The 15,908-nt window shown below is 39.8% G+C and overlaps 1 protein-coding gene across 1 annotated transcript in view; it reads right to left on the bottom strand.

Annotated features, from left to right (window-relative positions):
• The window catches only part of DDX27 (DEAD-box helicase 27), a 409,290-nt gene that overhangs the window by 163,532 nt on the left and 229,850 nt on the right, over nt 1-15,908 (bottom strand). The window contains exons 6-9 of the mRNA XM_044090130.1: nt 11,425-11,511; nt 9,080-9,185; nt 1,899-2,072; nt 1,074-1,224 (exon numbers count right to left, since the gene is read on the bottom strand). Coding sequence (XP_043946065.1) covers nt 1,074-1,224; nt 1,899-2,072; nt 9,080-9,185; nt 11,425-11,511 — 518 coding nt within the window. The remainder of the gene's footprint in view (nt 1-1,073; nt 1,225-1,898; nt 2,073-9,079; nt 9,186-11,424; nt 11,512-15,908) is intronic.

A 15,908-nucleotide genomic window follows, 5' to 3' on the forward strand; every position in this document is an offset into this window, starting at 1 on the left:
GTCTCCCTCTACTCTTCCCTAATTAGGCCAATCATCGAGTACGAGTACAATGCCCCATTTGGCATGTACCTCACTAGACACCTGCAACAACTGGAGAGGCCGCAAAAGTACCTCACAAAGAGGATCCTAGGCCTTAAACACTTGTCCTATATGGACAGATTCAAAAAACTACAACTATTCTCTGTCTCATATCACCTACTTAGAGGCGATCTCTGCTTGACTTACAAAGCCATGTCTGACCCAGCTCTGTTAGAAATACTACATCTAAAAAAAATCCCAATCCCTTCGCACCACACACTCCAGAGACCTCAACCTCATTACCACAAACAACAGAACGTGCTGGAGGGACAGGTTCATAACCCAGAGACTGCCCGTGCTATGGAATAGACTTCCCATACATGTCAAGCACAGCACCTCACTAACCCTCTTTAAGAGAGATCTTGATGAGTGGATGGAAAATAGAAAATTCACTCCGGGGATAACTGCAGTGGCTCTACTCGACAGAGGCACTGGGAACTAAGGTCGGTGGCACGATGCCAGGGTAATCCTATGGGCTAGACTTGTAAAGGGCCCAGGGCCATTAGCCTAGTACACACCTATGAACCTATGTTACGCAGCTCAAATTTAAATGCAGATAAATGTAGAATAGCTATATTATTGCATTTGTGTCTAGATATACAGAGTTAAATAGGGCAACTGTTGTTTCAGATACTTTAGAAAGCAGTACATGGCAGTTTTAAGCTGGATGAATGCAAGAAATACTCCAAGAGTGTATGGTACTGTTTCTGGGTGTGATGTGGGATATGTAGTCAGCTGGCAGCCTGAAATTGAAGATAAAATAAGAGTATAACAGTATATACACTGACCTCAACAAGTGCTTGGCCATCCGCTCTATATTGTTATAACAACACACTGAGAAACAGCTTTCTGCACACACACACACACACACACACACACACACACACACACACACACACACACACACACACACACACACACACACACACACACGTTTTAATCTTGTTTAGTGGCAATTGTCATTTCTGCATACAATCCATACTTTTGCCATATACCTGTCTGCTTCATCTAATATAAGAACTTCAATGCTGCTTAAGTCGAAAGAAGGACAGTTGTGTAAGTGATCGATTAAACGGCCTGGTGTGGCAATGAGAATGTCAGGCCCTGCTCGAAGTGCTGCCTCTTGTGTCTTTATATCCAGTCCACCTAAGAAATACAATCATGTTTTAATGGCAATGCATTTCTGTCACTATAACAAAGTACCATCAAGTATAAAAAAAGAATGTAAAATGAAAGCTTTGAAATATATTCAGAGTAACTGAAACGTTAGTATTATGTATTAAGTATGTAGGGACAATGCATACTTCAAATTTTATATTTAAGGACAGTTTTACACGCAGTAAGAAATTTATTATTATTGAATGGAAAAAACAGTGTGTTTTCATTAGCAAAAACCTGGAAATGTACATAAACATACTCAACAAATGCAACTATAACGAGACACATGATGACAAAGGAGGGAAAGCTTTGTTTTACTTATATACTTAAATAAACTCTTCAGGATCATTCCCAGCACAGTGTGTTGCACTTGTATGCAAGTGGAAAATTAAGAGAATTACAGTCCAAATGCAACTACAAACTCTTATTAAGAGAGAGTGGGTACTTGAACAAATTATAATGCAGTCACTTGCAGTCTCAAAAAGACACAGGAGGTTTTCTCTTAAGTGTAACATATCTGTAAAATACCGAGGAGGGAAACGGACATCCAATGAACTGGCACTTATTTTCTTATTCCCAAGGTCAGTTAGTATCTAAATAGCTCCGATCAGCTCATATCAAGAGAGAAAAACAGAAATGGGTAAAAGTGGGATGGAACTTACCGACAGCCAGGCTGGTAGTAACATTACTGAACTGAGCCAGCTCTTTGGTAACAGTATGCACCTGGATACCCAATTCTCGGGTTGGCACCAGAACCAGTACTCGTGTCACAGGTGCCTGGCGAGGTTTATAAATCAAGCGCTCCAAAACTGGTAGCATAAATGCTGCAGTTTTACCTGAAAAGCAAGATGATTCAATTTAGCAAATATGAACCACAGAAACAACTAAGCAAGTAGGACCTCTGCTACACATGCATCCCTACAAATGGCAGGATGACTATTGTTAGAACGTTTAATTTGCATTTTTGGTCTTTACTCGTGAACTATGTATGGACAGCTGTCCAAGCTAATCTTTAAAAATGCTCCTCCATAGTGTAACAACTCTCAAATTCTGAAAAGATCTACTTAATCTATTCTACACATCTTAAACATACTGAAGAAAAATACCCCTTGCTTTTCTATTTACTGTTTGCAATGACAGAAGAACCCCACTTTGTTCAACCTGTTATTATTTTAACACAGGTGTCACTAACTTTCCCAAGACACCCAAATTTGACACAGGAGTTCTTTCAACAGCACTGCCCAGTGATGACTTAACAGTATTTTAATACAGAGAGAGAGAATGTGTAAAAGACGTTATCATTGAGTCCCTAGCACTGAACAAAATGCTGTCAAAATAGGTAATCTTCCATTCTGTACATCTCTGAATTTAGGTAAATGCCTCAAAGAGCAGCCCCATTAGAACTACAGTAAACCCAAGCAATTCCTAATACCGTAAAACAAAAACCACAGTATTCTTGTTGCGCCAGTTAGCGCTCCAGTGCAGCGAAAGTATTCTGTATCCAATTTGCTCCATTTGCAACCACAGTACAGGCAGATTATTCTATGCTGTTTTGGTAACGGTCCCAATACACCCAGAATACTCATGTTTCTCCTACTACAGTTTCAGTACAGTAAAAGTTTGAGGTACCTGTGCTATTCCAACCAAGCACACTTACAGGACTCATGCTGTTCCATGTAAAATTTCCAGACAGCTGAAACATTCATGCTGTTCGGGACAAAAAGCCAGTACAGTCATTGTATAGGTGCAGTTCCACCTAAAGACAGAGTATAGTCAGAGTACCCCAAATGTCCCAAATATAGTCAGAATAAAGTAAAAGTAACTTTGCTGTTTCAATTAGTGTTCTCATACAGTCAACATCTCCATGATGTTCTTTCTTCTCCTGAACTGGAACCCTATCATAATCAAAAGGTCTAAGGTGAGGTTCCAGCCTAAAGAAAAATCTAACCTACAAAGACGTCAAAAGTGGAACAGGTGGGAAGATCTTAAGATTTCAAGAGCTGTGATGGCAGACAAAGGCCCCACAATACAATGAAAAATGTGCATACTTCTACCATGATTTACAGTATTGTCAAAAAACATTAAGCATTGTGACTAAGTACAATGGGGACAGGACAAGTAAATCTAGCATCTTCAAGCCATGGATGTGTAAACGGGTATCAGCAGTTTCACAGTTTACCAAAACTAAGGTTTGGTCTGAAGGCCACCCAGAAACTCAGACTCTCTTTTTATTGTATCAGTTTTAGTTGTATCCAGCCAATCATCTAAAAGGAGTGAACCTACACCTTAGCAAAAGTTGGCAAATTATTCCACAATCCTGGAATCAGCTGCAAGACAAATCTGTTCATAGGTGTGTACAAAGCCAACGGCTCTGGAGCCTTTACAGGCCTATCTCATAGAAATGTCCTGGCATCATGCCGCCGTTAGTTCCCGGTGCCTCTATCAAGTACATCCACTGCAGTGATCACCGGGGTGAACTTTCTATTTCCCATCCACTCAAGATTTCTCTTGAAAAGGGCCAGTGAGGTGCTCTGCTTGACATGTATAGGAAGTCTATTCCAGAGCATGGGCAGTCTCTGTGTTATGAACCAGTCCCTCCAGCATGTTGTTGATTGTGGTAATGATGTTGAGGTCCCTGCAGTGTGTGGTGCGGAGGGATTGGGATTTCTTTAGGTGTAACATTTCTAACAGGGCTGGGTCAGACATGGCTTTGTAAGTCAAGCAGAGATTGCCTCTTAATAGACGATATGAGACAGAGAAAAAATGCAGTTTTTTTTTAGTCTGTCTATGTAGGGCATGCGTTTAAGGCCTAGAATCCTCTTTGTGAGGTACTTTTGTGGCCTTTCCAGCTGTCGCAGGTGTTTAGTGAGGTACATGCCAAATGGGGCATTATAGTCGATGATTGGTCTAATGAGGGAAGAGTAGAGAGAGATGACCTCTTTCTTCCTGGATGCAAAACCCTTGGTAATGAGATGTGCCACATAGAAGGACTTTCTGACCACAGTGGCAATGTGGTGGTTGAAGGAGAGGTTGCTGTCAACATGTGTCCCCAGATCTCTTATGACTCCTTTAGTGTTTAGTGGGCTACCATCAATGTGGTAATTAGTGGGAGCTGAGTTTTTCCCAAAGGTAATGAGAACGCACTTTTTGGCATTAAGCTCAAGGCCATGGTCTCAGTGAGGCCTTTCTGTAGGATGTCTACATCACTTGGGGAGTTAATAATGGCTCCCAGCTTGCAATCGTCAGAGAATTTGGTCAGCCAGAATCCCTCCATGTTGGCCTGGACTTCTGAGAAGTAGATGCCAAACAGGAGAGGACCCAGGACCGATCCATGTGGGACTCCACTTGTGACTGGTCGGCAGTCTTGACTGTTCTGGCAACAGTTTCACTAAAGGAACCACATTTAAAAGATAATGTGTTTTTTATTTCTATAAGGAAAGAATATTTGTTACCATAACCATAGATGTCCTTCACTTCCATGTTGCTGTATTCCAAAACTCTTGGGTTTCCCAACGTCAGATGTCCCACATACCTAGCAGTGACTAGAAGCGTTTGTATACTAGCCAGATGTTCGGGTAGCGAAAAAGGGAAACTCGAATTTGGAATATGCAACATGAGAATAGAAGGACATCTAAGAGTTCAAGGCCTAGAATAGCCCTCAACATGTTGCTTTCTAGGATTCAAAAAGCCCCTTACATGGTAGTACTTTACAATAAACAATCTCAGTTTAAGAAATCCATCACTGTATGAATTATCTCCTATAAACATATTTTTTTTTAGACTTTTTTTCTCTGAATCATTTCAAAACAATTTATATCCATCAAGCTATACATATAGAAACGGGAACTGTACTCAAGAATTCAATGGACAATGGTCTTAAAGATAAAGTTCAAAGGTCTGATCTTCCTTTAAGAACATTGTGAAAAACCGGTTGCCCCCCCCAAGGAATCTTGGTTTAACATCCAAGCATCTCAAGTAACTGAAACTTTAAATTAAAAAATCTTATTTAGCGTGCTTGCTGAATACACAGTGCATACCCTCTGCTACTGACACCATCGGTCCTTGTATTGTAACCAGGTAATTCGGAGTGCCTAATGTTATTTAGGCTAATATCACAACAGGAACAACAACCGAAAGAGAACATAAGCTGCTGTAACAGATCCTGAAACAGGTTTTCAATATTTTTTTTGGCATTTCAGAACTCATTTTCAGTCCATATATTTTAATAGGGAGCTCTTAACTCTTACTGCAACTGAATGTTAACTCTAAGTTCTTGGTCCAAAAGTAGAAAGAGGCCAAGTATACACTCATATAGAATGATGAACATCTTTCACCTGGAATGATACAGGCATACAGCTGAAAGTGTGAATGAACAGTCCCTCTTTCGGATCCCTTTACCTAACCTCACAGAGGAATATGCCCAGATAAACTGTTATACCACTTCCTCCATGAATAAACACATACAGAAAGATAACTCCTTTCTGAAGCCAAAGTAAGAAACATGTGACTTTTTTTTTTTTTAAGCATGGAATATTCATAATCTCGCGGGCAACCAATGCAGTAAATGACCAGAAAGAATGCTATCATCATCATCAAAGTATCCACAAGAAATAAAACTTGCACTGCTGCTACACCCAGGCAAGAAGACTAAATGAAAATCACCTGAAAAAACAAGGTAGAGATTTTGCATTCTTTTGGAAAGGGAAACCTGAAAAATCTGTTTCCATGCCACTGGTTTTGCCATCAAAATAAAACCAAATTATACAGCTCCCTGCAACCATTAATATCACATTAACTTATGTCCCAAGCTCAAAGTAGGCATGCACACCCCAACACTTGCCAGGGCCATGGCACAGAAGGATAAAGCTCAGACTATGGCACAGAGAAACCAAGTTTGATTCAGCGGCTCAAGCACCTGACGTCACTTGCAGAACAGTATGGGCCGTCCATTCTGGAAGGAGACATACCTTACATGTAATCCTTGAAATATGCCAGGGACACTCAAAGGGGCACCATCTGCTGGGAGACAGGGCAACAGCAAAGTCAGATGATACTCTAGCAAGCCCAGTGCAGGTTCATCCCTGAAACACAAATGAGTCTGTGTATGGTGGTCAGAACTTAGGTCCCTGCAGAATGACTGCCGCAGAATGCCTTTATCTCCTCATTGGTCAAGCATATGTCTCAGAATTAGTCCATTAGAGCTAAGTCAAGTTAGGCAGATCCAGTACATTAGAAGAGATCCATGGGGGCAGCTGATGGTCAGCTGTGGGGAGCCAAAAATGTAGATGCAAACCCCCACTTAAAATAAAATAAATACCTTGACATCCTCATTAGCATTACTTACTTAACTTTGCTAACTGGGTGAGAACACCGATCTATGTGGACCTACTTCTGGTTTGGACTGAAAAAGTAATAGCATGCAATATACAACAAAGCTGAGATTATCCAATAATTACACCAATCTGGACAAAATCCTGTCTAATACCTCTAAATAAACAAAGGGGCGTTCATCTTGGAGGCCTCAGCCCTACTGATCATTACTGAGTCATGTCTCTGGATTAACACCACTGGGAAGGGAGGAAGGTTAAAAAGCACCACCAGTCAAACTTCTAATATTCTACCAGTGTGTAGGCCTAGTCATCAAGAATGCGACTTTTATAGCAAGTAAAAAAACAAAACAAAAAAGAGTAAGCACACTTGAGCCAAGCACTGTCAAATATTTGTTTAAGTTACTGCCACAGCTCAAGCTCAGAAGGATATTCATAACCTTAAGAAATAAGAGATGCCATCAAGTACTATATGACAGTTTAGAGCAGAGGAATACGGCTATGAGTACTGGGTTTGAATCCCTGAGTCTCCATTTGCCTACTGCATGATTCTGAGTACTTACCCTACCCTGATCACCCTTAAAAAAACATCTGTGCTACTAGATGCATCTAGTTAATAAATTAATAAAAATAAATCAAATTAACTAACTATGCCACGAACAACAATGATGCATGACTAGATATCATAATGATTTAATTTTTATTAAGACTATAGGGAGAGGAACTGGTACTGAAGCTCCATCAGTTCATGCTCTGACTTTAAAATAATGAGGAAATCCAAGAATACTTCAGGAATGGTAACATCACATCACTAATATTTTCTAACAGGAATACAAAATCAGTGAGTAGAAATTAGGGAGACACAACTTTTTCAACACCGCAGTGGAAATACTGATTTGTACTACAAGAAATCAGAACAAAATCCCATTCTGGATTCAGACCATCTTCTGCGAGTACATAATTTTTACTGCAAGTCTATGAACACCAGGACCTGCAGCTAATGTTGATCTGACAAAGCCTTCAGAAGCTAACGACTGTGAAACTGTGGAAGCTACTGGCAAAGCATGGATGATGCACCAAATTCACCAAGGTCCTGAGGCTTTTGCTTACCAGATTTTTGACAGCACACTCTACACAATAGACTACACTGGTTCAGAAACAGACCCCTCAAAATCAAAACTGAGGCAAATCAAAGAAATTTAATCTCCTTAAACACATTCTCCCATCTACCTTCCTAGTATCATTTTGATCGTTACCAAAGACTAAAAAATGCAGGACCAACTGGAGGACTGTTCTGTCTTATCATACTGCATCTAATGATGAAAGACTGAGGTTGTAGCTTTACTGATCTGTTCAGCTGGTGCAATCAGCACAGGGAAGAAGCCCTTCCTCTTTCACTCCTTTTGTTCCAGATATCTCACATGGTTTAAGTAAGTATCTCAAGTGGTGTGATCTCTACTTAACCATTTCTGTAGTATTGGATATGTTTTTATTTTTTTCTTTCTTGGATCCTTTCTTGCATGTGTGTACACAATACTCTACTCCAGCAGGTATCCCCTTAGCCCAAACTACTTCAATGCCAGGGATGTGCAACCCTCTGGATCAGAGTTACCAGCGACCTCCCTTTCAGTGCTAAAGATGGGAACTTCCCAGAGGAGGTAGACAAGCATGGAAGCCACAAGCACTGCTTTTACATGGGCCCCATCCCCTGTGTGCTTTCACCACTACTTATAGCTGGGTGGGCAATGAGTAATGGCTTATGGGAACACACCAGGCCCTAGGATGGCTATGCCTCCTAGGCCATCCTGCATGCCCAGCCCAGTGGCCATTCTGAATCCCTGTTTCCATCAGGGCTGTGATGAATGGGTTGCCTCACATCAACATGTCATCTGCATCCTTCCCCTGGGAAAGTAGAGCAGACAGAGCTTTGTCACACCTTTGTCTTCCCCACAGCAGCTCCAACAAGCACCTAAAATGCTAATTAAACTTGGATTACCTGGGGTGCACCCAGGGCTTTATCACTTTGCATCAACTTAGCTTGCATCCTTGGACATCTCAGATCAAAGTTTCCAAGGCATTTGCAAATGACCATTAGTTTGACAGTTTGCTATTCTTGCACAATTCCAAAAGTGAATTTCAAGGTACAATAGAGAGACATTTTAATGTTTAGCAACACAGACAGCTTACAAACATTTTTCCTGCATTACTCCCCAGTTATTGCTCTTTTTGAATGAAATAAAAGTAACAGACTCCATGAAAAGTTAAGATGATCAGTAAGACTGTAGTGTGTTAGTGTGTGCAAACAGAGAAAAAAACTCAAGTGGGAACATCTTACAAAACAATATTAGTCAACTAACAATAAGAACTTCTAAAATGATACACAGGAATAATAAAATGTAGGAACTAAATCCAACTTCATTTCCAACGTCTGTGTCTATCTGCCTTCAAACCACTGCCATTTGTTTTTTCCCCAGAGTAGCAGATGCCTGTTGTCGTCCCCCCATTTCAGTACCTACCTGTTCCTGTAGCAGCACAGGCACATATATCCTTTCCTAGTAGTCCAATGGGGATACAGGCCTTCTGAACGGGGGTTGGCTCTTTAAAACCCATGGCTGTAACTGCCTACACATTGATGGGGAAAAAAACAGGGCATTATTACACAAGGTATTCTGAGTTCAGTTTCCTCAGATAATTTGCTTGTTTAGAAGACAGACTGGGTAGGTATACCTACTTATGTAAACCTTAACAGTACAGTAAAATAAGGAATGTAAAAAGGATACACACTACATTAGTGTAACAAACAATATATGACTCAGTAATGTATCTGTATACTGCAGTAGTGTGGTAACATGCAAATGCGTTATCACACTACCATATGATAACACACTACCAAATCTAAATGGTCTGAAGCTAACCCTGTCACACTGGAAGAACTAGTGTGCAAAAAGACACTAACTTAAATCAGGCAACAAACAGTATCCAACACAAACATCAGATAAAACCACACTACAAGAAATGTGTCATATATCTCCTATACACAACCACCTCCACTCGCATAACACAACACTACAAATAATACCCAACACAAAGCACAGATAAAAGCAGATGTCAAAGACAAAATGGCATGCAAGCCCTTTGAAGGAAATTACTTTTTTACCTCCTGAAAAGTAAAGGATTTCCACAAAAAGCCTGGCTATTCAGGCAAATCTTTCTTCAAATATTTTGCAGCATCTATCTAACACATACATACAAGAAAGCAACCCTCTCTAAAATAAGAGGTTACATTTATATTAGGTAGTGTTAACTTGAAATTAAAATATGTAAAGGTAGGGCTACTTTGTTTGGAATGTGCGACACCCTCAAACTGACTACAGCACTGTGTACTCTATAGCACCATCAGTCTGTTAGAAAGCAACTATCAGAAGAAATGTGGAGTGAACTGTATATCTGGGGACACAAACCCTGCCACCCTAACTAAGAAAACGTTACACTTGCTTACAAAGGGTAGATGTAGTTAAGTACAAGAAAAATGGTGGCTTGTGATTCACAAATGCTGGAATAGCGAGTGTAAGCAAAGTTTTACTGATTGGAAGCTTTTCCACCATACAGCATACAACAGTGAGTGCACAAAAGACCGAGAAAATGATTTCAGTAACAATGAATTAAAGGACAGATCACAGAGATTACCAGGCGACTGTCAGTCTAGTACACCTAACGTAGAGACCATGTGTTGCTTGTTGCACCTTTTGCATCTACATGGAATATATCACATATAATTTTATCAGTATTTCATTTAAAATGTGTAAAATTATTGCTTTGCCATGCATTACGCAATTCGAGTACCACCTTCTTTCTTCTGAGCCAAGAAGGGATGAGGACAACAAGCTGCCTACGTAATTATTCATCAAGACTCAGAAATTAGCTCTCTTTCTTTAACTGCTCAGTGATGGTGAGCAATTACAAGCCACCCTTCGAAGTGCTTGAACCCTACCCTCTATTTTACTTGGCTGAAGAGTTTGGAGATAACATAAAAGGGTGAGGTCAGTAAGGCCTACTGCAATTCTGGGCACCTACAATCCAGAATTTATACAAGGTGGCTTGAAATTCTTGTTAAAGAGAATACCACATGACTGCTAAACATCTCAGAAAAAATCCAAATCTAAAAGAAATTCATATGAGAAAGGACTATGACATGTGGGATACAGCTAAATCAGATGCCATCATTTACTTTTCACAAACATGAACATTTCACTTATGTTTATTGTGTTTACTGCTATCCACTTCTTCCTCTGAGCCTTACCAGACCTTCATAAAATCTGACTTCACCTGCCCAATTCCAGCTTAATGACTCCCAAGAGTTTTTTTAAATTTTGGACAAGACATATGGATTCCAACTGCACCCACTTCCTTTCTTCCTCGATGCATCATACCACAAACACAGTGTGGCGGGACACCCATTTAATACATGACAAAGCCACCCATTTAATACATGACAAAGCCTGATAAAGTGTATTAGAAGGCAAGGAAAGGCCAGTTAAGAGAAAAGCAATACAGCAAACTATCGCAAACATGTTTGTCGTTCAACACAGACCATTTTGCCAGATACTTTACAACTGCAAATCACACATACCACAAATGCTAATGCGTTTCACTGTGATGGAAAAGTTTCCCTACTACAGGCAGAAACATGCATATGCAAAAGAGAACATCAAGGCATTCTTTCACCATCTCATATTTATCAGAAGACATTTCCTAACAAAAGTAGTTGCTGTTTGAGGTACAAAATGTGATCCATTCAGAGTTATCTTAATGCAGGATGAAAAACTGGAATCATGTTTTTACATAATATACAGAAACAAACCTTTAGCAGTGGTCTGGACAGATTCATATCCTGGAATGTGAGTTTATCATCAAAATGGGACGCATCTTCAAAAAATGCTTCAGGTTCCTATTAACAAAAAGGGGATTCACAAGTTTGTGAATCTGATTTTTTACTGTACAACAATTATGCAAGAATTATCATGTATTTATGGTCATTGTTTGGTAACTCCCTACCCATAAACCACAAAGAATTGTTACTAGCTATTTAAAACAAGCACAATGCAAAAGCACTTGATGTTCAGAAACCTGTACTTGTACACCAAAGTTTAATTACCTGCTCTCTAATATACATATTACTGCTTACACTGCAGCTTGTAAAGGCATAAGCAAATGATAACACATCAACAACAATGTCTTTAACTGTTGAAATTTTACCCAAAGAGGTTTCTTCACAAAATTATTTTCTCTATTATCGTTCATATCTCCCGGAGGCATTTTTCTGAGGTTTTCCTGCAATGACCATTTCTCACATCACCTGACAGTTATACATTCCAAGCTTAACAGTGCAGCTTTCCCTTTGAATGACAGACTTAAAAGATCAATCTTTTAAGATTCTGACACATTTATTTATTTGATGTCTTTTTATTTCTATATAATTTTGATGACTGTCATAGTTCAGCAAGAAAGACACCAAATGTTTTTAACCACCACTTTTATACTTTTACATTTTACATCTTAACTTCTGCTTATAGTATTAGTACTGCAGTCGTTAGGTGTTTAACCAGTTTTGCCTTTGTTGCTTGGTTGTTGAAATACTTAAAGAAATATGAGAATTATAACAACATAACTAAACAGTATATGAATGGTTTTAATACTTCTTTAAATGACTAGACAGAGTTCAAATACCAATGCAATTATGTAGGCCTTCATATAAACTTTAAGAAAAATTAAAGTTATATAAATGTTTGTACTTACCATAATGCTACATCCATGCTGTCATCTTCCGTCCATCTCAAATGCTGGGTATGTCAGATCCGATGGCAACTTTCAGACCTATGAACCTATGAACTTTTCGATCCAAGGCTCAGGCTCCTCCTCCTACCCACAATCCTCCTTGTTCCCTGAAAGTTCCTCAGGTTGAATGTCTGCCTATAAAGAAGCTTTCTTATATGAAAAGGATCATAGAGGACCCTGAATTGATAACATAACAGCCCAAGACTGTAATCAAGACAAGGCTACAGATAGGTCTGGTTTAGTCAAATCGATAGCAGGACGCAGGGAGAGAAATTGAGATGAATGGGAGAAAACCACAAGGCTATCTGATGCCATCTTTTCCAATCAGCTCAACTGCTGTGACAGAGTCCTCAGCTACCACAAATCCAGTAGGATTCATGGAACAATGCTCTGAAGAATTGTGGAACCAAATAAGCCCCGAGAAATAAACTGCAGGTCCAGCTTGTAGTGAGAAATAAATGTGTGCACAGTACACAAATAACTTTAGCACAAATATCAATAGGAATTCTAGAAAAGATGGCTGTGGAAGTTGTAGCAGCTCTAGTAGAATGAACTTTAGGCTTATGAGTAGAGATCATCCTTTGACTCTATAGATAAACATAATGCAATAAGACAACCACCTGGATAGCGTGACCCTGGAAATACTAGTCCTTAATTTAGCTTTAGAAAAGAAGAAAAGTTGGTCAGATTTTCTAAATTCTTAGGTATGATGCAGATAGAAGCATCACTGGCAATGAACAGAAAATAAATGCAACAGATATTCAATCTCGTTTGAGAAATTGGGAAAGTAAGGTAATTGCCTTATCCAAGGAAGGGTCTGACTCAATTCTGGAAATAAAAACTTAGGAAAGGTATGAAGAGAAAACCCTACCTTTGTGTAAGTGCAAATATGGTGATTTACATGACAAGGCCTGGAGTCCTGAAATCCTCCTAGCTGAGGTAACCATCAGCAGAAAGAACATTTTCCAAGAAACAAATTTCAATATTGCCTACAGATTTAAAAGGAGGCTTTATCAAGGCTTGCAGCAAATCAGTGAATCCCAAGGTGGGACGGGATAACTCATAGGAGGCCAAAAGAGAAGGGTTACCCGCAAAAAGGCCTTAGACAATTTCAGCAAGGCAACAGGAGTATGGTCTTCACCCATGTGAAAATTCGAAACAGCTGCCAAGTGATCTCTAATGGTGGAATAGACAGCTACTGCATGAAACAAATCTGATAAAAATCAAGGATTGATGGTCGTGGATACAAAAAGGGATCCAGACCATTAGCAGATGACCTGATGGAAAACTCTATTTCTATAAATTTTCCTGGGGGAAGGTTTGTGAGACAAGATTTGGATCATGGTGGGCAAAACTCTGGAATTTTGGGCCAACAATAGAAGTGGAGAAACCAAGTGGTGAATTTCAGGGCTTTGATCTGCAGATGAAGCCTTCAGGATGAGTGAGTGATCAAATCTGGAAGACAGTCCAGCATCCAGAGAATGTATACAAAAGTAAAGCCACAGAAAGGAGAACCATATTTGGTGAGGCCAAACGGGGGGAGCAGAGGATCACCAGGTCACTTTCTACAGAAATGTGGTTATGAAGAAAGTCAGTAGATAAACAAAAAGGAAACCCAGCGGCCAATTGTAAATACAGCGTCTCTCGGGGAATCTTCCTCCCAGGGAATCAGGGCAAACTAGATGCTGCATTCAGTTTTGGACAGGATAAGAAACAGGTCACAGCAAGGCTGACCCAAACAGCTGAAAACCTTGGAAACCACTTGTTGACTGAGGAACCACTTCTGAAGCAGAGCAATAAACCTGCTGAACTTGACCACTAATACACTGGGCTTCTCTGAGATATGTTTTGAAGCTAGAAAGCACTGGGAAGACATCATACACTGCCAAATGCTCACAGGCTCTGGACAAAGTACCAAAATGTTTTCCTTCTTGTTTGTTAATATACCTTGTGAAGGCTGTGCCCTGGCCCAGCAATTAAGGAGCCTCAATCCTCACCACTAACACCAGGGAGGCCGTCTCATATAAGAGGAAAGGATAACAAATACACACAGTAAAGTACAATTTCCCTTAAGTGCACACAGAGATCACAGTCTGGGGCTGGTTGCTCCCTTGCTCTCCAAGTCCTCAATAAGACTCCCCACTGGCACAGCTATAGGGTCCAGATCCCAGTCTAGCTGGCAAGCTAACCTCCAGTACCCTCTCTGTCCATCTAGTGCTTCGTGTCCCTGCCCAAGTAGCTGACACATACTTTGAGATAAGTATTTATACAACTTCACAGACACTCCTGGGAAAGGCTGACACAGATTCTCCAGCTGTGCCCCTTTACCCAGACTATACGGTAATAATCACTGCCACCACCAGCCAATAATTATCAGCTACCCAAAGGCCCTTAAAAGGGTGTCCAATTATTACTGTTATTATCCAATTGGTAGTATAGCCCAGGGCTAAAGCTATAGGAGTGGCTTTGTACAATAAACTCTACAAATATGCAATGTACTCTAGAGCTTAACTTCTCTACATAAACCAGCCACAGGTAAAAGGTTTTTAAAATATGTAATAACAAATTAAAACACAAAACAATACTACTTACTACACCACAGTGCTACTCAATAGTTCAGAGATCACACAGAAACTTAAAATAAATCAGTGGTACAGTTCTGACATAACAGAAAAACACTTAGTCTAACTTTCTTCTAATTTCCTAGCTATTACTACAAGAAAACATACTTCTGAAATAACTTAAGACACAGGCAGAGTGCTGATGAGATGGATGTCAAGACAAAAATGCTTACAGTCTCTCTCTGAGCAATAGTTTTTAAAATCACTAACACATTTCTGCTGGGCCCTCCCAGATTACATCATTTTGACACTTAGTATGGAGTTCCCAGGCCAACAGGCTACATTATTTAACAATCTAACACCTGCTCAGGAAACTACAACAATAAAAGACATTTCACATGTACACTCTAGTAATTATTCCTCAAGTTAAAACAATAGAAAGAATGTGTTCAGCTAGCCTTAAAACAATAGGCAGGATGCTTACTCCAGCCTCAATGACTCCAAATTCTAACTTCAAAGGACATACAAAACATAATTTTAATTTCAAAGAGCATTTGAAATTGCTTCGCTTAGTTTTCCTTACAGCAGATGGCATGTTCCTACAATCTTGAAGTTCACATTTTAAAGTGTTTTCTTTCATTTAAGAAACATGCCTGTATTATATACTTATATTTACAAATGCCAGAATTATGCATCAAATTCTATTTGACTAGACTGGCAGCCTTCACCCTACTCTACCAGTCTTCACATACTTGACCACAGACATATTTTGTCTGACTAAACTGAAATCAGACCCCCAAGGAGAGAGTCCTGGAAAGGCCTGCAATGCTAGGAATACTGCCCTAATCTCCATAAAAGTGATGTGAATACTGGCCTCTGTTGAAGACCATGTGCCCTGGGCAGTCTTCCTCTCAAAATGCTCCCCCAAAAAGGAAGCATCCATGGTCAC

This window comes from Protopterus annectens, chromosome 12.part0 (assembly GCF_019279795.1).
Source record: "Protopterus annectens isolate FY-2018-M chromosome 12.part0, PAN1.0, whole genome shotgun sequence".
NCBI lineage: Eukaryota > Metazoa > Chordata > Ceratodontiformes > Protopteridae > Protopterus > Protopterus annectens.